This window comes from Homalodisca vitripennis, chromosome 2 (assembly GCF_021130785.1).
Source record: "Homalodisca vitripennis isolate AUS2020 chromosome 2, UT_GWSS_2.1, whole genome shotgun sequence".
NCBI lineage: Eukaryota > Metazoa > Arthropoda > Insecta > Hemiptera > Cicadellidae > Homalodisca > Homalodisca vitripennis.
In genome coordinates, this window is record NC_060208.1 from 79,267,302 (window position 1) to 79,289,037 (window position 21,736).

Sequence of the window (21,736 nt, forward strand, 5' to 3'; positions counted from 1 at the left end):
CAAAGATGCTTCAGAACCAATATAATGGCACCTCAATGTCAAAAAACTTTCTAATCATGAATAGATTTTCAACAAAAGCCAATCAGTCATTAACCTTTTCTTAATGAGAACACTATAATTCCTTTACCATCCATACTTCTGACATTTCACTAATTTACAAAAATTTAGTTATTCACCTTAACAAGTCCCCAGTTTGTATTACAAAAATAGACCTTGATGGGAACATTCAATGTAAGAAACATTGAATCATGTAGTTATGCCTTTAATAATTTTGGAATTTTAAGTCTGCCTTCTTTATACATTTTAAAACGATATTTGTTTTCTGGTTATAAATGTATACTGTCAACCAATTTAATGAACATGTTAGATCACATCAGCATTGACTGTACATATATGAATTTTGCCAGAAAACAATACAAATGACATATTTATCGATTGTTTAAAGTAAAATTGCTTTTAATTAATGCTTTGTTTTATGATGTGCATACATTTAAGATTATTTCAAAATTGAAAATTAAATTTTAATGTTAATTAATTTATTATTGTCTTATTTAAGATATAAATCTAGTAAAAATCAATAACAAAGTCTGTAGGCCATATTGCTGCAAGAAAATAAACTTTATTATTTTATTTTACATTGTTATATTATTAACTATTGTAAAACATTCTAAATTAAAAGTCCTTGTATCATTTGTACCAACAATATTGTTTTAAAGGGAATAAAGAATTTATTTATTTGTAATCATTTCATTCTATATCTTTTCTAAAAAAAAAACAGTTCTATTATTTTATTCGCTATAAGGTAATCCTCATATAATCTTCTATCTAGTTTCGGTAATTCTTAGCGGACACCGTATAATCTTCTCGTTCGTATGTTTTCCAATACTGGATATTTCAAATGTTTTAGTCAAGTAAAATATTGATTTACTGAGAATTAAAACCCTATGTATCCCCTTCACTCCCACTATTTCAACAATGCAATTACGTACATCACAAGACGTACATCCTACTACTCGTATTCTACGAGGTTTCCCCCCGACATTTTATAATTTTGTTAAAAAACGTATTTATCTTTAGTTAAGTTTATACTTAATTATTTATAGTATTAATGGAATGAGGTATTAAAAGTCGTGAATTATAACTCAATTACCTAAATAGGATGAGTCCGAAACATGCCGGACTTTAAATCTAAGTTAAAGATAGCGCAGGTTCAAATCCTGTCTGTGACCGTTGCACTTTTTATCAGTACCATCGACCTTGTACTGTATCGGCCCTCCCCCTAATTCTCTGTGATAAGATCCTCGCAAAAGCAATTGGGCATAAGGGCCTGTAAATTTCTCCTTTTCTTAACCAAAATTGTATGATATAACATATAGGAGACAAGTAATTATTCTCGTTATCTATGTCATCAAATTTGAATAAAAATAAATAACACCTTTTTAATTTTCGAAGAAGTTTCAAGTTTAAATTAATATTGACACGTGTATGAAAAGTGTTCTAAACATATAGACATATTTTATATTTGAAAATGTAATATCCTTTCTATATGTGGCATGCAGGTTAGTCCTCGTAACGTATGCTTTTTTGTGAATGTACATCAAATTTATGTTTTGTTAATATTTAAAACTCTTGTTTTTTTAGGTAAGAAACTTTTCTTGTTTACTGTTTGATGAATTGAAAATGTTTAAACTTTAATTTCAATAAACGTTGCACCTCAAATCAATAAAATAAATAACACCTACTCAAATTAATAAAATAACTAGATATTATAAATAATTTACTTTTAGCTTGGTACTGCAGTTTTCTTTAAATGTGATAATACTCACATCGTAGTAACAAAATATGTGAAACTAAAAGGATAAAGGAAGTTATGACAGCTATAACAGACACATATTTTCATTTTAGTTCAAAAAACTTATTAAAAACGTTCAACATTTTACGAGATTATTATATTGTTATTATTTTAAAGGTTATATTTAGTTATTATTTTTTAAATACGTATTGTTCAGTCATTAAGAAAATCATGAACCAAAGTTGTGTTTATATGCCAGTTCTGTGGGGATTACATATGGGTAGTTGTATAATAAGTGTCAAAAGGCTAGTGCTTTCACGATCAATTTGAATTCACGATTCAATTCGCAATTTATTTCAAAGGGTACGATTTTGATTATTCATAACCTAATGATAAGTAAAAAAAATTCTTCGTAATAAAAAATAATCAAGCATATAAATGAATTTGGGCCTATTTTATAGGTTAATAGCTAGATTAGATCATCAGTAATCTCTATTGATGCACTAGGTCTGGCTGTCGAATTGCACTGTGAATAGCTTAATTGCAATAAGGTTTTATTTGCTTTTTCTGTTCTGTATTTTTATGAATGAAACAACTAGTTTCAGCCTTGAATAAGAAGAGAGTCACTTTAAACTTTTAACTAACGTTTTATATTCGCTAAAAATACATATTCCGTTACACAAAACCTACCGATGGGCTCGACTGTCAGTAAAGCTAATTGACAACGCCTGTCATCATTAATGTTGGCTGACAAGTTGTTTACTTCTAGTGGAATATTAACATCTCATATGAGTATTTAAGCTTAAGCTGCCTGTAAACGCTCTACTCTAGTCCACGTGTACAGAATCGCTTCAGAATGAATCTACTCACGACCACAGGACTGTTAACGGTAAATATTTATTTTCTTTACTTTGTAAAACATTTTATTTTTACGAAATTTGAACAATTTTAAGCTCCACCGGGATTTATAGACAAATTATTTGGGATTATCACTTAAGTGTGTGTATAAGAAATCAATTACATCTTATTGTGAAAAGTAAAGATCATGCACAACCGTAACAGTATTTATAAGGTTTAATCTTAAACAGGGGGAATTAATGGAAATTCCATTTTAGAATAATTATTAAAGTTGTCACAATTAAGTTGTTGTCATTTATTGTAAATGAAAACCTTAAGATAAAGATTTTGAAACTAAATTTCGTATAATCTAAATAAATCATAGCAAAATCGAAAGATCTACTTTTCTTTTTGGTAGATTTAGGAATTACGTAACAACGTGTTTACCAAAACTTCTTTCGTATTTGAAATCTCTGCTCCAACATAATTTAACCATTGGTTGGGTAACTTGACACGGACTTACTAGTAACTTACTGTATCATAAATATATGTCTTACAGTATTTTAAATATGACTTCCAGATTTAAAAACTCCGAATCCACACGTGGTCGTATAAACAACGGTGCGCTTGAGTTCAACGTTCAATATTGCTGTATTTCCAGTGTAGAAAAACGTAACGATATCGCCAAATTACTGCCAATAATCTCAAAAAGCTCGGTAATTTTCTTCTACCTAAGTATCCGAAATGGGTGTATCTCAATAGCACAGGGCATTCGGTTTTGGAAAGATAAGTTAACACATAGATTTGTTCTGTTTTAGGTTTCAATATGGGGAACGTTTATTTCTTAGGAGGGAGGGGCGAATTCGGTGCATATTTTTGCGTTATAAAAATTAATATAGATGTCGTGATCTTAAAATATTGTTTTATGTATTTACAACAGGTGTTTTATAAGATGTTTGCGACAATTACAATCAGAAATGCCGATTATTTTATAGTTTAAAGGCCGGTATGTGCTCGTAACTTTCAAAGTAACCAAAGAATATTAGATATAGATTTGAATTAAAATGTTTTTGTTTTATCTGCTATATTCAAGTAATGTACATGGCACAAAGGTATTTATTACAACATATGGCCTAGCATATTTTCTTCAGAAAAATTACTATACAACGATACAATTAATTCATAATAATATGATTAATTTAATTGTTATACAAATTAGATTTTAATTCAATATTTACTATTAATTCTTTCCTGTTTAGGTGTTCAGTTTGGTGTGCATTTCAGCGGTTTCCTCTGAAGATGGTAAGTAACGAGTACTAAAAATACCTTTTTTCTACATTTCTTTTTCTATTTCCAAATATTTTTATACTTTTTAGCAATGTAAAACGTTGCGTAGAGTTTATTTTTTTAAGATTTATAATTAAGATTAATGCAAGAAAACTACTGACACGATTGGTAAACCAAGCGCCATACTTATCAAGATGGATAGTAATAAGATTTATAACTATACTGTACTATGTCTTCTTGAAAATTGAAACAGTGGAATGGATGACCAGAATTGGTAGAACTGAAGGAAATAATACACCAATAAGCCTTTATTATACGCAAGCTTAGGCTTTCCCTAATTAGATCTATTTGTATATTATTATATTAAAATGACTTTTTCACTTTAACAAAAACCAATGATTCGTCCTGAAAATCTAAATTCAGTAAGAAGTTACATAACGAGTAATAAAATTTGCTGTAGAACACATTTCGGCCAAGATATAATATTATAAGTTTAAAATAGACAAAACAATTGTAATTGTAACAAATCTTTTCAGTAAACATGCCATATTTTGGTGCGTGAGTTAATAATTTAAACCATGAACTCACTAAATTATTTGGTTACAACGAATATTAGCCACAGTAACGTGTGCGTCTAGTACGTAATAGATATAATGATGGATACCTGCATGTCCTTCATAAATTATTGTTAGACTCACATATTGTAGTAAAAGAGACATACAAAACTATAGGACATTCAAGTCAAATGTTTTCAAACAAAAATTGATGCTAGTTTTAATATAATTCTCTAAAACATTTGTGTCTACATTTCACTCTTTTACTTATTTTTTCAGATGGAACAAAGCCTGGATTTTCCGCCACGGTGTCCCTTTGTTACGTAGATGACGAAGACAATATGTTCAAGACGGTGACTGTGTCAGGACCAGGAATAAGCGACCAGTTGAAAGAGGACTGCGATATGGATAGTTACGTCATAGCCAGTAGTGATAGCTTAGTAGTCGGTGATAGTATATACAGTGACAAAGCCAACCAACTCATTGTGGTTAAGGATGGAAAATGTGAATTGAGGACCTATAAGGATGGAGCCTACCAGTCATCCAGTGAGATGTCCAGTGAGGACTGCGAAAAAGTGAAGAAATCAATCAAAGATGCCAAAGACCAGGCTGGAGGAAAGTTTGGAGAAGGTGGAAATTCGGGCGAAGAAGGCGGAAACTCGGGTGAAGAGAGTGGAAACTCTGGCGAAGAGGGTGGAAACTCGGGTGAAGAGGGTGGAAACTCTGGCGAGGAAGGTGGAAACTGGGGTGGAAACTCTGGCGAGGAAGGAGGAAACTCGGGTGAAGAGGGTGGTAACTCGGGTGGAGAAGGAGGGAGTTCCAGCGATTGGAGTGTATATTCCGCTACTGTGTCTCGGTGTTACCTCAATGACCAGGGGAATCGTGTCAAGACGGTGACAATATCAGGTCGAGGAATAAATGATAAACTCGACGAAGATTGCGATATAGATAACTACGTTGTAGCCAACAGTGACTGTTTATTGGTCGGTGGTAGGTTGTACAGTGATGAGCGTAACAAACTCGTAGTGGTTAAGGACGGGAAATGTGAACTGAGGACCTACAAAGATGGGGCTTACCAGTCTACCAGTGAAATGACTAGTGAAGACTGTTTTAAGGTGAAGAGATCGATGGAAGAAGCAAAGAATCGAGGTGATGGAAGGTTTGGTCAGGGTGGAAACTGGAGTGGAGAGGGTGGAAACTCTGGTGAGGAAGGAGGAAACTCGAGTGAAGAGGGTGGTAACTCGGGTGGAGAAGGAGGAAGTTCCAGCGATTGGAGTGTATATTCCGCTACTGTGTCTCGGTGTTACCTCAATGACCAGGGGAATCGTGTCAAGACGGTGACAATATCAGGTCGAGGAATAAATGATAAACTCGACGAAGATTGCGATATAGATAACTACGTTGTAGCCAACAGTGACTGTTTATTGGTCGGTGGTAGGTTGTACAGTGATGAGCGTAACAAACTCGTAGTGGTTAAGGACGGGAAATGTGAACTGAGGACCTACAAAGATGGGGCTTACCAGTCTACCAGTGAAATGACTAGTGAAGACTGTTTTAAGATGAAGAGATCGATGGAAGAAGTAAAGAATCGAGGTGATGGAAGGTTTGGTCAGGGTGGAAACTGGAATGAAGAGGATGGAAACAACGGCGGCGACGGTGAAAACTGGGATGGATATGGTTTAGGAAATGGTGGTGATGAATGGGGATTTGGATCAGGACATTATGACTCAGGAATTTCTGAAGGAAATATCATACCCACAATTGAAGAACATGCCCAGCAAATGAACAAGTTCATGGATGGATACCGTGTGATGTTTCAGACTCTTCCGGGATTACCGAGACCACCTTTATAATTTAAAATTTGTCCAAAATTACTAATTCTTATTACAAATTGCATTGTGTTATAATTTTATCCTCATAAAACTACTAAACTAAAATGAATGCTTGAGACATTTGATAGAAGTTTTGCACAAGTAAATCTTCTTTTCCTTATTTTAAGACATATTATAGAGATAATGCAAATCCATTTACTTGTAGCTGCTACAATATTAATCTAGTCAGTTAACAAATTTAAAAATTCGTAATTGTGTTTTTCTCCGATAGGTATCATAACCATAAATAATGCATTGATACATTTTAAAATGAGAGATACATCATCACAATAAATAATTGCTCTAAAAAGGTGTTTATAAGAAAACAATTTATCTTTGAAGTAATTTCCCTATCAACAAACTCAATCATTCTCTACAATATTGGTATTGTTGGTTGTCAGACTTCTTACACTGTACTTCTTTGTGTAAAGCCAGTTGTACTTGTTTTATAATTAAAGTAGTTTAAGTTTAGTTATTCGTCCGTATAACTTGATTTTTAGTAGAAAGGGTTACCTTGTGTCTACTTAATTGTCTATATTTTCATAGAATTATGTATTTTGGTTAAATTAGGAAGTATCTACGAGTAAATTAGTCAAACTACATAGAACTACTTTAAGGAAGATTAAAACAATTTGAATGGAGATGACGTTAAATTAGGTTTGCTATGAAGTGGCGAAAATCAAGAAGACTCATAAAATAAATCTGTGTTAATTAAAGTTAAGTTTCTGTTTGCTTGAAGTTCGGAAACAATGATGTTATTTTAAATAACTCCCAAACATAGGCCTCTGGGAATAGTGGGTTGCTCCTATTTCACTCACTCTCAAGACGGAATTTGAAGGAGACGTTTTGATCTCCTAGAAACAAAAATCAGTATAATCAAGAAAATGTGTATAAATACTTAAACTTTAGCGTCGTGCTCAATTAATCTGTAGCATTTAATCTATTTCATTGAATAGATTGAACGATTTATTTTATATCGACAATCTACTTAGGAGAAACCCCTAAGTATAAGACTGCAGCGTTCTTAGCGAAACCACTTATGATGTGATACGACGTGATAGTGTGATAGTGTGATGTGATAGTGCTATGATACATTTGAAAAAAATATTGATATATTATATCACGTATATGAAGAGACATTGTTCAGTGTTCATGGATAAAAGGAAGACATACATAATAAAAAATTGAATGTATATTATAAATGTCAAATTAAGCATCAGCAGTGATATAGAACATTTTAAAATGAGCTGATTTACGATTTCAACTTGCCTTAAACTAATTAAAAGGTTCTAAATAAAAAATTCATTTCAGGTTGAAGCAATTTTCTCAATTTTTTGGCTATGATGAATTTCATATTCAAATAATGGTTTCAAAGAGTTTTGGTGAACAATCTCAAAGTTAGTTTTTCTTATTCTTTAAAAAGTTATTGTTTTTCCAATATAATCCTTCAGCCAAATTTATGTAGCTAAATATAATTACATACTTTGGACTGAGAAGCCTGCTAAAGTGAAAACGGGTTTACTTCCGAAGAGAGAGAGAGAGAGAGAGAGAGAGAGAGAGAGAGAGAGAGAGAGAGAGAGAGATTTGGAACATACATTAAGCATATATTTTATGTGTGTCAGAAATGTTATTCACTTTAACCAGAAGTGCTCATACAGGCGCAAAACCTACGATATTGTGTGCGAAGCCTCGGTTATTTGCTAGTGTAGAATATACATAAATATATCTGCAAATATTTCTTTGGTAAAACAGCGTCTACTTTCAATCATAATAATCTACTTTCTACGGCATTTCCAGCACCATATTAGCGTTTACCTGGTTATACCGGTCAAGAAAGTATATAATTACGTTGGATTGAAAGTATACTTCCGTCAAAACGTGACAATTCCCGGCCATTGTAATCTATTTTCGATCTAAGGTAATTGTTGCCCCGATAAGAAAATAAATAAATATGTTTGTATGGACAATTTACTTTTATAAAATATTTTCTACTCCGAATTGTCAATACGATTGTCTTCCGGTCTACTGTATTCCGGGACCATTAGCATTAGGTGTAATAATTTCTAGGAGGTTTCTATGCTAGGTTTATTATTTTAACATACTAATTATAATAATATTTGATTTGACTTTTAAGAGTATGATGTAAATATGTATTGAAATTGGCCGTGTAGCACACACATTGAAAAGTTGAAAAACAAAACATTGAGCTTTTAGGGGTTATGGGGGAAAACCCATTTCAATCCCTATGGATGTTGAATATGTATTTTAAACGTATAAACCAATTAAACAGCTTTAATTTGATGTGTCGAGATGATAGCCACGAGTGAAATCTACATTTCTTCCAACTAATCGGAGAAGGATATTATTTTCTCAACTAATTATAAATATAGAGTAAAACACTAATGATTTGGATGCTTATTCAATCATAAATCAGGCATTCTTTATTAAAAAAACAGCAAAAACACTCCATAATACCGTCAATCACAAGGGCTATTGACATTTTTACAGTAAATAGCAGTAACACAATCGAATGTTTATTGAAAAAGAAATACATGTCAGTGGCTTAATATGATGAAGTTGGTAGGTGTAGAATTTTCAATGCTACTTAAGTTTATAAGTTACCAAAAAGGCTTTCTTTTAAATCTTATAATTGTAACAACTACTATAGAAATAAATCTAAAAAATTGTTACTGAGTTATCGATATTACACATGAAATGAGAAGTTACATAGCATAGGAGAATATAGAATTGAACACGATATTTTCCCTATTTCAGAATGAATAAAACCAAAATGTTTGCATATACACTTAAACGTGTCTTGAATATATTCGGTAATTATCTAAATTCAATCAATTAAGCGCCCCAAGATGGCCGATTTAAGTTTAAAAAACGCGTATTATAGTTATCTTTAACGTAGAAAAAATGAATGGATCTATATAAAAGACAAACATTCAATAATTTCTTTTGTTTCACATTTTTAAATATCTGTAATGGTTTTAATTTAGCGGTTGGTTGTATCTCAGTTATTATTCACTATGTAACAATATCGAAATAGACTTAAGAATTTTTACGTTTCTACACTATTTTCAACAAGAATTTTCAACAACTATTTTTTCTACACCAGATACACTATTATCGTGTTCACAACTATTTATACAGTGATACTTTATATTTGTAAAATTCTGTACGGCCATTATGTAAATACATTTAGTGATATAAAAATACATCAAAGAAAAAATATTGGAAGTGACATGAGAATTCTGAGCTGTTTTGCTTTGCTCTACTATTATAATAAAACACGCACATCCACATTCACACGCACAATAAAAAACACACAAACACACCTAAATTCAAACGCGCACAAAAAACACACAGAAGGCTTATTAAAACTCATCTGAGAGGTATTACTACTACAAGTACCCTATTGATCTTAAATGGCTGCAGTTGATAATTTCCTGTATTTAAATTAAAACATTAAATCAAATGTTACTTTACAGAAAAACGATTGTAATAAATATGACTATAATTATTGGTTGTAGAAAGCAATTGCCATTGCATTGCATTAAAACAATTTTCTGCCTTACATTTATATCCACCGTTCAATAGATAAAATTCCTTTTATTCCCTAATTTGAATTTTGAAAGGAACTAAAATTATATCACAGTTTACTAAGGTTAAATAGGAGCACTCTCTGATCTAATAATTGCAAGACCATTTTGCATAATTGCAAGACCATTTTGCATAATTGCAAGACCATTTTGCATAATTGCAAGACCATTTTACATAATTGCAAGACCATTTTGCATAATTGCAAGACCAACTGTAAAGAATGCGAGATATATAAAACCATAACTTTAAAAGTATTAATCAAAAGAACATTCATCACGCCACCTCATTCAGAGCAATTTAGGTTTAACAAGGGCACAGCACTACATGACTAATGAATAGGAAGATTTCCACTAAAATAAAGGCAGGAAATCGTGTAGAACGAAGCATTTCCACTTTGAAAAGCCAAATTACAGGTTGATCACGATCATACGGGAGCAATCAGCCGCTCCACTTTATGGCAGGTTCTGTGTGCCTCAATTGGACTGACCATGGGATCTGTATATGATATCGAGTTTCTGTCGATACAGCCTCTACCGTTTGTGTAGTAATATAATTTATTACATTAACTGTTGCTGTCTTAAATAGAAATGTTTATTATTGGTATTTAAAACCTTAGGGTTTTAGTATTGATACTAGTAATAAAAAAATATAAGCCGAATGCTATTTTATTTTCGAGCTGAAGTGAAATTTTTGTTTTTTTTTTATTTGTGTTTTGCTGAATGTCGGATATAACATAGTAGAGTTTTAAAAATTGTACAAAAACACATTTCGTAAGGTTTGTTTTTATTTCAAAGAATACTCTATTCGTGTTCGTAGTCATGAACTGTTAAAAACATAACATAATTATATATGGCAGACTGACTTTTTTTTACTTTATATTATTTAAATTGAAAATTCCATAGTAATGAATCTGTACGTTTCTCCAGATTCAGTACCCAACTTTTCACTATTACCTATATATTAGATTTATATTTTCGAATATAATATCATATAGGACAAATTGTTTTTCAGTTTCCTTTCCTTGCGTAACACACAAGATTACACAAGACATTATTAACACAAGGTATTATCCTGAGAGAAGATATAAATTAATAATTTAAGGGGAGATGTACGCCTATATTGTAAAAAAAAATCAATATTTTTTTATATTTTTATCTTAAAGTATAGATTTTTCTGAGTTCAGTGATATATAATACATATATATTTGGGTTATATTTATATGCTAAAAAAAAAATTATAAACATGCTAGTCGGGCGCACGGATCCGTGGTCAGACGTATCGAAGACGTTCTGAACGATAGGATATTGTTTTGAGCATTTTAATATACATAACTTGCACTTTTTAATATTACTTAATATTATTTTAATAATATTTTAATATTATTTTCACCAGACCTGCTTAAAAAATGTCTCCATGGTCAAACACAGAATGTTTTAATTCTGTGTTGTGGACGCGTATACCTAAATTAAATTTTGTAGGCCTGCAAACACTAAGATTTGGTGTTTTTGACAGTATTATTACTTTTAATGAAGGAAGTCAAGGCAGAATAAAAGTACTTAATGATCTAGGTATAAAGCTAGGCCAAAACTGTGTTTATACCCTACGTCAGATTGATGAGGACCGAGTGAGGAAAGCCGAAAAAGCTGGTGAAGAAGAGACAAAGCAAGCTAGGAAACGGGCAAGAATGGTGAGGAAGAAACTAATTGATGATGATAAGGCCAAGGAACAAGACTATGAAGCAGGAATGTTTTAAAAGGTACTTTTCAATCATATTTTTGTATACATAAAAGTTTTTTGTGAATTACCGAAAATTTACTTTTTTGACATAAATGTTCCTTTTTCTCAGGAACTAGTTGTCCAATCTTCATGAAATTTATATCATATATATAACGTACCTATTCATACAATCCCTGCCACTTTCATAAGTCTAGGTCAAAATAAAAAAAAATAAAATTTTTTTTAAAAACAAATAATTAAAAAAAAATATTGAGTATCCTTAAAAAATTTCTAAAGCCAAAAATATTGATTGTAAATCTTTAAAAGTGGCAGGGCTTGTGTATAATAGTATGTTTTAGAAGTGCTAAAAATTCCAATTCGTTAGGTATCATAGTTCTTGAGAAAAAGGAACATAAATATTTGAAAATTAACATGAGCTGGTATAGGGCGTACATCTCCCCTTAAAGAAATAGAGAATTTTACCATAGCTTAGATGCAAGGCTACAGTTCTTTTACGGGTAGGTTATGGATTCTGTGCCAAGTGAGGTAAATACAAATGTATCATTAGGTTCCGTCGTTTTCTATAAACTGCATTGTGTATAGTTAAAAAGAACCCCCACCAAAAGTCTTATGTCTAATTTATATAATGTGAACCTAAGTGGCGCAGCATCAAATAAAAATATTCAAAATATGTTAAAGCATTAGATTTAGAGACAAAAAATATTTAATTAACTATACAAGTTTTAAAGTCGTATATTTAAAAATATCCTGTAAGGCATTTCCACTGTATATACAAAATTAGATAGTAGTTAATGGTAGACGTCTAAAAATAGAACAATAATTAAAAAATTGTTTTTAAATCTTTTAAATACTCTCCATTATAAAATAGTGTATAGGTAGAAGAAGTATCATTCATACCTAAAGCAACCACACTCAGAATAACATGAAAGTTTAAAACTAATCATAAAAAAATAGCAGTCGTGGGACTGCCGATAGAAGTGAAAACGGAACTATTAAGTTGAGAGTAATTAAAACTATATGCAAAAATTATATGAAATTTTTTTATGTTTTATTTATTAGTTACATATGATGGGTTAAACAAATCATGAACAAAATATAAATACAAAGTGGTTGAAAAAAATTATATGAAATTTTTTATGTTTTATTTATTAGTTACATATGATGGGTTAAACAAATCATGAACAAAATATAAATACAAAGTGGTTGAAAAAATAATTAATATACAATTATCTTAATTATACATAGTATTTATATTTACACGAATTTCAATGAATTCAAGTTTGAACATTATTTTCATTATTTACATCATTCTCATCATTAATTTCGACAATACTTAGATTATCTGTTCGTTCAATCATTTCATTGTATTCTAAAAAAGATACAATAGGTTTATGGTAACTGAAATAAGAAATAAAAATGTTTGATTGAAATTTATCTAACTATCGTATAAAAACAGCATCGATAGTCGTTTTATACTTTGTTGTACTGACTTTTCGATCATTAGACATAGTTAAACCTAATGTTTCATTCAAAAATTCAATTAATGATAAATTTTTGTCATCTGCGAAGTTAATATTAAAGTCTCCGCTTAATATCAATGTTTAAAAATATATTCGTTGTTTTCATTATTCATTTATCTGTATAAAAATATTAATATGTTTCATACTCACTTTTATACTGAAGTCAATGAATTTAAATTCAATAAATAAACAGTAATCCTTCAATTAAATAATTACAATAATAGTCAAATTAAAAATTCACTTAAATAAACAAAATCCAGTACACACAAGTTGAACTTCCCACGTGGTCAATTTAACTTTACTTATGTATTCTACACTCTAATACTTAATGTACAACGCGTCACATTTACAATTACAGATGTACTGCTACTATAACGTATTGTTGACGTGACTCACAAAATTATACTTATCCAAAAAGCGTCCAACGTGCTCATAATACAGTCAGAAATAGTCGATGTATTAGTGTATACGTGTACACAGGCTACTGCGCGTGCGCTAGTCTGGCTCTCTATAGCTATAGATATACTATTATCATTAGCATATTACATTGCGTAGATTTAGTATTAGGCGTTTAATATATCATAAATAGCACAAAGTGACTAAAATAGAATAAACAAATTTTCCAAAGATAATTAACGTTTCCATGGAAACCACTTTAGCATGTCGGTGACGCGAACCGAGGATTTTACCCTCTACCAAAACGCTCAACGCGCCTAAAGAAGTTTTCACTTGAATAACAATAAAACATTATTGCTTTAGATTCCAATAATATCAATGATTTAAACAAAAATCATACATTACTAGTAAACTATAACGTTTCATAACACTTTGTAGAACTTTTTAGCATATAATATTGGTTGCATTGTGGCGTTAGTATTTCGAATAAGAAGTATGGGTCTAAGCGTTGTAAAAGGGTTTACAGAAAATTTATTTTAACATATTTTGGAAATATCTCAGAAAAAATTAAGATGTTAAAAGGGTGTGCTAAAAGTAAAAATGTGTAATAATTGTGTTTTTTCTGATACAATAGAACAAAAGGTAAGATCGATTTCCCCCAGGTGGGTCACACATAGGAACTCTTTGTACTACATCCACTAGTTGACCGGGTTGCAAGGGTTGTAGTTAAGGAGGGGGTTGTGGTTGTCATGGTAATTATTGTGCTTTAGTCACTTGCAGAGTGTGACCCCCACCTCCCTCCACCACCATTATTGTATTAGAAACTCATTATTGCTACCACATTTTAAGTATGTACTGTAATAGGGTACTGTATGTAGGTTTAAAAACAATAATTATACATTAATAGACCCCAGTACATCACGTTTCTTCTTATTATTATAGTATTACGCTTTAGTACTAATGTTATTGATATAGCAACAGGATTTAACGCTATAAGAATATTTATTTTAAAATCATTATTAATAATATATCCCATATATCATGTTTTACACAAAATTGAATATAAATATTATAATCATGTTAAAAATGTCAAAAAAAAGATAAAAAGTAATGCTAAAATGTAGTAAGTACACGCATTCAATAACTATACCATTTGAATGTTTCAGAAAAACGTGAAAACATTCCAGAGATTATAAGGCACCTGATACAGAATACACTGTTAGATTGTTTTCTGCATAACTTATTTCAGACATGTAAAATACAGCTATAAATTACGATATTAGTTATTTATATGTTTTTATTTTTTTACAGTGTTCAAAATGTCTTATAACGATCGCATTAATACATAGGTAGTAAATGTATCATGTTGACTGCTGAATTAAATACACAGTAAAGATTTTAATATACACATATTAATGCACTTTAAAAACCTCTCTAACAGATATTAATCGCAGTTAATTATATGAAAATCGACTATTTGGCTGCAAATGGTGAGCTTAAACCTTTTTATTTCTTTTAAAACTGTGATATTGCTATTGCTTTACAGATTTCACTTCTGTTGGTTTAGTTTAAATGGCATTTACTAAGGTAATTTCTCTAATGGAATGGTCAATGTATGACTTTTATTTAGCACCTTTCTCCAAATTAGTGTTTTATTTTTCTTTTGAAAAAAAAAAAAAAACGTTAATGGAACGCAATTTTTGTAAGTAATTTTGCTCTTTCTTCGTTTTAGTCATTACTTGTTCGTCTTAGGATTGGACTTTCTGTTTATATTTTTGTAATTCATCACATTCCCTTTACTTTTATTGAGAAATACAGATATTGAAATCTTTAACAACCTTGAAATATATGTCCGTCAGAACTTTTGATTCATTTAAAGTTAACACTTACTAGTGAGGCTACGTTATGAAAGTTCTGTGTATATAAATAAGCCTCCGATAATCTGACAAATTCCAACTTATGTTACAGCACATAGTACTGAAAAGTATATTTTCATTGTCTTCATGATTGCTAAATATTTCATTCTTATGAGTTAATATAACACCATGTATATAATAACAAGTACAGCCAATAGATAAATCATATTTTGGAATATAAAAGCAATTATTATAAAAATGTATTACTAAATGCGCTGTTTAAAAAGTACCACCTGTAGTAAGGCAGGAGGATAAAACATTAAATTTAAATCGCAAGGCGTCAACGACTACTATTGTTTGCTCTGTGCTCCTGTAGAAATGAGGGTAATCCCAACACAATATCATTAAAACATCACGCTTGGCCAGGTACTTCACTACAACCTTTTATTCTCTGACGATCCCAGAGCTAAAAGCAGGTCCAATTCAATTTCAATTCAAGGTCAACGTCTTATTTCAAACCAACCCTAAAATGCAACACGTAACATGTAGTTGCAAACCATTATCCATGTATGTTGCAGATGGACCAAACTCAAACGAAGTTACCATATTTCGTACGAGCTATAAATGATTTAAAAATAATATATTGTTTTTAATAATCCAGGAACATAACTGCAGGCAAAATTGTTGAAGAAATATGTACAGATATAAGAACTTGTAATATATTACGATGAATAATATGGACCTTAAAGAAGTTCTTCCAATTCCTCAAATAGGATTTCTACACGCCTATCGTGACCCCCTGTAGCTCTTGCAGGTCTTGTGGTAACCTTTTCGTAACGAAGTTCATATCTTTCCCACGATAACACTAATAGTAATTCCTGCAACTTTGCTAAATTTTACAGATATAACAACTTGTAATATATTACGATGAATAATATGGACCTTAAAGAAGTTCATTTCAATTCCTCAAATAGGAATTCTAAACACCTATCGTGACCCCCTGTAGCTCTTGCAGGTCTTGTGGTAACCTTTTCGTAACGAAGTTCATATCTTTCCCACGATAACACTAATAGTAATTCCTTCAACTTTGCTAAATTTTCGGAGACAAATCCACCAAGCGCTGACTGATCGAGCACTTTAATATAACTGTTCTCATTGCTGCCTGAGTGTTAGCAAAGCTTGAGTGGACGAAAAATCTCATCTTTTCTGCCTGTCCATACAATGCCTCGAGAGCGAACTGACCAATAGACTGACCAACTATGATGGTAACGATTAGTACATTTAAACAAAGCGAAATAAAGTTAAAAAATTAGTTTAGCTACAAGTTTGTCGTATTGTGTAGTTTTAAATCTGTTTATACTATAATTTATGAATTTTAATATTAACACTAGAATTTATTGAAAGTGTTTTCCAAACTCGTTTGTATGGATAAAAAATAAATTAAATAATCTTTCATTAATGGGTATAAAATGCGTTAATGAACAGATGCCGTTCTAACGTGGTAAAATTTTATGCTATAAATCACCAGTAATAGGACGTCTACGTTAAAAACGACGGAACGCAAAGAGACTCAGAAAATAGCTTGAAACAAAACGAGTCTAGTGTTGAATTAGAGATGATCTTTCCTGTCCATGTACAAACGAAGCGGGTCGTTATAGACACCGAGTACCTGCGCATACAGCACTGATTCTAATGACACTATTCTAACAAGGTTGTCGAAAGGAATAGGCTTTTTCTACATAAAATACTACGAGAGAATAATTCAAAAATTGTGCAGCGAATGACTTGAACATTATGGGGAGTTGGGGGGGAAATCAAAATCTCTTTAACTTGTGTAATTATCTAGCCAGGTAGAAAAGGAACGAGCGAGCGGTTTCAAGCATATATCTAGAGCGTTTTGGTGGGTTTGGAATTAATATTTAATACAGAGGAAAATAAACTTTAAACGTTTTTGTGATGCAGACATTTAATAGAAATTAATGTATAAGCTAAAAGTTATTTTAAGGTATTTACGTATTAAACTGAAAATTTAACAAGCCCAAATCGATAAGTTCTTTTCAAACAAGGGACTTAATAAATATGTTTCATATAAACATTTTCATGTTTCATCTTCGGATAGAGAATAGATAGGTGGTATTAGATGGTAATTTGATTAAGATTACGCTTAATTTCCCTCAAACTTTATTATAAAAAATATGACAGAGTGTTCAGAAAAAGGTTTTACCAACTTATGTAGCTGATAGTACTCAAGATTTCAAAGAAAAAAGTTATACAACATAGGTCGTTTAGCGGCTAGCGGCCATTTTATGTTTTGTATAAAATATTATCTCTAGAACTAAACATATCAAACTTTATAAATAGGTTCAGTTAAATAATTTAAAACTAAAACATTATGTTATTCCTTTAACGTTAAATGAAATAATAATAATATTTAATGATATAAAATGGCACCTATAGAAAAATTTTAAAATAAATAACAAATAAACAGTATAGTCATAAAACGTTTATAAAATGTCTAATATTTTGCATTTTTATCACAAATCTTAAACATTATTGTCGGTTGAGAGGCATCAACTATTTGCATGAGTTATAAAATTGTATAAGATACTGACTATTAAAACAAACTTTCTTGCAATTTCGATGATAGTTTTTTAACGAAATCCGTCAACGCATAAGTGAGTACAACCACCTTAAGTGTACGCTTGCACAACCCGGGCAGCAACAAACAAGTCAGAAAAACCTATGTCTCTCAACTAGCAATGATGTTTTTGTTATTTGACATAACATTTTTGTACAGGCACCATTTTGTTAATATGAAAGCAAATCAATTAATATTTTTGGGGAATATTCTCTTATTTGCTATGACCTATGTGGAAGCTGTAGTATCTGTAGCTTTACTGGTTCTAGAGATAATATATTTTTGTTCATAAAATGATGGCTAGAGGATAAAAGACACACATTTAAATTATGATTGCTTAAATTTGTTTGTTTGAAATCATGAGTACTAATCAGCCACAGAAATTTATGACACGTTCTCCTGAACACCTGAATAAATATGTTTAGTGTACAAATACCTCTATTCTAAAGTATTATAGGTATAGTGTCATTAAAAAGATATATAGAGCTTATAGTCAATCATTGCATTTACCACGATAATGAATGTACCGCGTTCCATTCCCACGTGACTCCCGCTAATACGATAACAATGTGCTCTCAGTGCCGTGTTATTGAATCACTTGAACCATCTCAATAACTTAGTTATCTGGACTCACAAACTCGCGGGCTGGACCACTCCCAACACTTTGGACCGATAGTCGATGTCGATATTACATTACTTGCTTGTGGTTCCGGAAACCAATATGTCCAGGCTATTTTAACTTGGGAATTAATAATATAGTATGAAGATATTATGTAATGTAATAATAAATAATATCAGCCAGTCATCACGTTATTTATGTTATTAGATTTAAAATATTTGTATGAATCTGATCAAATGTCTATTACTCTATACTCTGAAAACTATATAATAGGGTATAACTATCATAAGATTTAAAATTTAACGTCAGCTTAAATTTGTAAGATTCGATTGTGCTCGTATAGTATTTTACGTTAAGTTTATTTTTTCTGATATTCGATTGTCTTATACATTTTTAATCTATGTATTGTATATATGTAAATTATTTGGTTTTCGCTAACAGAGCTACTTAGATTAAACCCTAAAAATCAACCTCTAAACAACTCATGAACACTTATAGAATAAGTGATAAACAAAGATAGCCCTTAAGCGGGTTTCAGACACTGGAGCTGTTGGATTAACACCATTTTATAGAACATTACTCTTTAGATCTCGTATTTCGGTAAATTTTAACCTACATTGTTATTACCGTTGAAATAAATGTTAACAATGGATGAACTTTCCTCGGAGTTTTTTTTTTTTTTTATAAATGGTTTCCACAAAAACCAGCCTATATAAACTTATAACTACATTGATTAAATCCTGACAGAAAATCATTTCATACACAACTTTATTCACAATCGTTAAACGACGTACATGTCAGCTCAAACAGCAAACAAGCATGAAATCAATCTGTTATTCTCAACTATCCAATTCATCGACCAATTTAATTGCAATGCTTGAAATGCATATTTGAAACACTGCTTTTACAGCCTTTTTGAAGATGATCAGTACAGATTTTAAGCTGTTTCCCTTTGGGATGTTTGCTTGCCAGGTAGGGTGATAGTCATAAACATAGGAACCCCTGTAACGGGTGAAGGTCCAGGTGTCCATATTGCCTATATTCCCTGGTCGACCATACGTGGGATCAGGACCAGCTGTGACGTCATTACACGCAGTGAAGGGTTCACCTGTCCCTTACTATGTGGCTTAAACAACTAACCAATTTTTATTCTAATAAGTACATTTGTCAAATTCCTGTAATTCAGTTCTGATTTTTTAGGAACGTGTTGTAGTAGTATACTGCATCATTTGGATTGCCGATTTCGAAAACTAAATAATAAATCCAAATAATTAAATATTGATACTCGCTGTTACTGATCAGTGTTTGATGTTCCAGGATTGACACTATACCTGTGAAAAACAGATTGATAAAACTCGTTTTAAATCAATTCTAGGAGTACTTTGGAGTAACAGTATCAACGAGCGAACAATCGATTATTTTAAATTTGGCAGAATATTTAATTAAAAACCCCTTAAAAACTATTTTACTTAAATGTTGCTTTTAAGTTTGTTCTTCTCATTGAATAATAACTATGGATCTTTATCGAAGTTCGCAAAATGAAGAGTGGCTGTCACTCGTAAAAATACTTCTTGAACCATTTTAGCCTACCTCTTCAATTTAGTATTAAGCATAAACAAGAATATTTTGATTACGTATAAAATAATTAGTTGCTATTGCTTATATTAAAACGCAACTAATGTAGCATAACTGAAAATGTATTCAAATATTAACTAAACCAATACAATTAGTGCTTCTTGCTTACTTATAAAGTGTGTAAAAGAAGTGCTTACTTGATCCTCGTAATCGTGATCATTTATTCAGCCTTTAGTCCTCAACTTTTAAGTACTAGACTTAAACATTCAATTAAGAAACACCACCATTTTACCTTAATCAACCCGAATTGCAGACAGTATTTAATATTCAGTAACAAACAAAATACTTTGTAAAGCCTAAAAGGCTAGCTAGAAAAAAAAAAAAAAATATATATATATATATATATACCAAATCCGTCAACTAGTGAACTATTGTGACCATCAGTCCAATGGATTTAATACAAGATCAAATTCAAAAATAAATATACACAAAACAAAATCAACAACGCATTCAAAGTTCCCAGATATATCATTAATGATTAAACTTTCCTCATCATAATTTTTAAGAGCAGTCAATCATTATTTTTTAATTGCCTGAGTTGTGAAATATTGTGAAATGTGACAAGTAAATCAAAACTAAACTATTTTTATTTTAGTTATCATCGTGCAATATAGATTGTTCAAATTAAGCGAAAATACTAGCGCCCTAGATTTTTTTCTCAAGTTTTTGACGATTTACCAAACGTTAGAAATTGTTTACACATTCTGACAAGATAATTTCGTTCTCTAGTGAATAGTCGTGTAATGATATTTACACTTACAGTAGAGTACACAGACGTCTTGGCTTAAAATACTTATTAATTTATTTTCAGGAATACATTTTGCACCCAATACTACTCCTACAAGTTGTATTTAAAATTTGAAGATATTTTAATGCGCAAAATCATATACATAAAAGTTAGCTACGGGTTATATACTATACGCCGTAAGATTTCAAGAATAAAAATCACAATATTTAGACATTTAGATTATTTTATAATTCATATATTTTTACCAGTTGTAAGGTTTCAATCTGAAATTTATTTAGCTTCCTTAATTTATTTTTCTTATTAATTTTAAATTCATATTCATGCACTATTATTTGTTTAAGTAACAAAAGTTTAGTTACAATATTTTTAGGTTTTGACGTGACAACGTCTTAAATTAGGTTGCGGCTCGGAGTCACTCATGAAAAAGTGTAAACGCCCGGTAACGTTACGATGCCCGTCCAGTGGGTCCGCCGCACGGGATCCGCACGGGATAAAGCAGATAACTGTGGGTCCGCCGCACGGGATAAAGCAGATAACTATGTTTATTCGTGAAAATGTGGAGTGCTTAGATTCGTCATTTACAACAACTACAACAATAAAGGTAAATAATTGTACACTGATATTTCACTATCGTAAA

The 21,736-nt window shown here is 31.1% G+C and overlaps 2 protein-coding genes across 2 annotated transcripts in view; one reads left to right on the forward strand and one right to left on the reverse strand.

The window, feature by feature from the left end:
• LOC124354226 (roundabout homolog 2-like) overlaps window positions 1–21,736 on the reverse strand; it is a 607,997-nt gene that overhangs the window by 295,946 nt on the left and 290,315 nt on the right. The gene's annotated exons all lie outside the window — the stretch shown is intronic.
• On the forward strand, window positions 2,594–6,364 carry LOC124354228. The gene is made up of 3 exons (XM_046804532.1): window positions 2,594–2,681; window positions 3,889–3,931; window positions 4,750–6,364. Exons 1-3 carry the CDS (start codon window positions 2,649–2,651, stop codon window positions 6,321–6,323), a joined length of 1,650 nt encoding a protein of 549 aa, XP_046660488.1. The 5' UTR covers window positions 2,594–2,648; the 3' UTR covers window positions 6,324–6,364.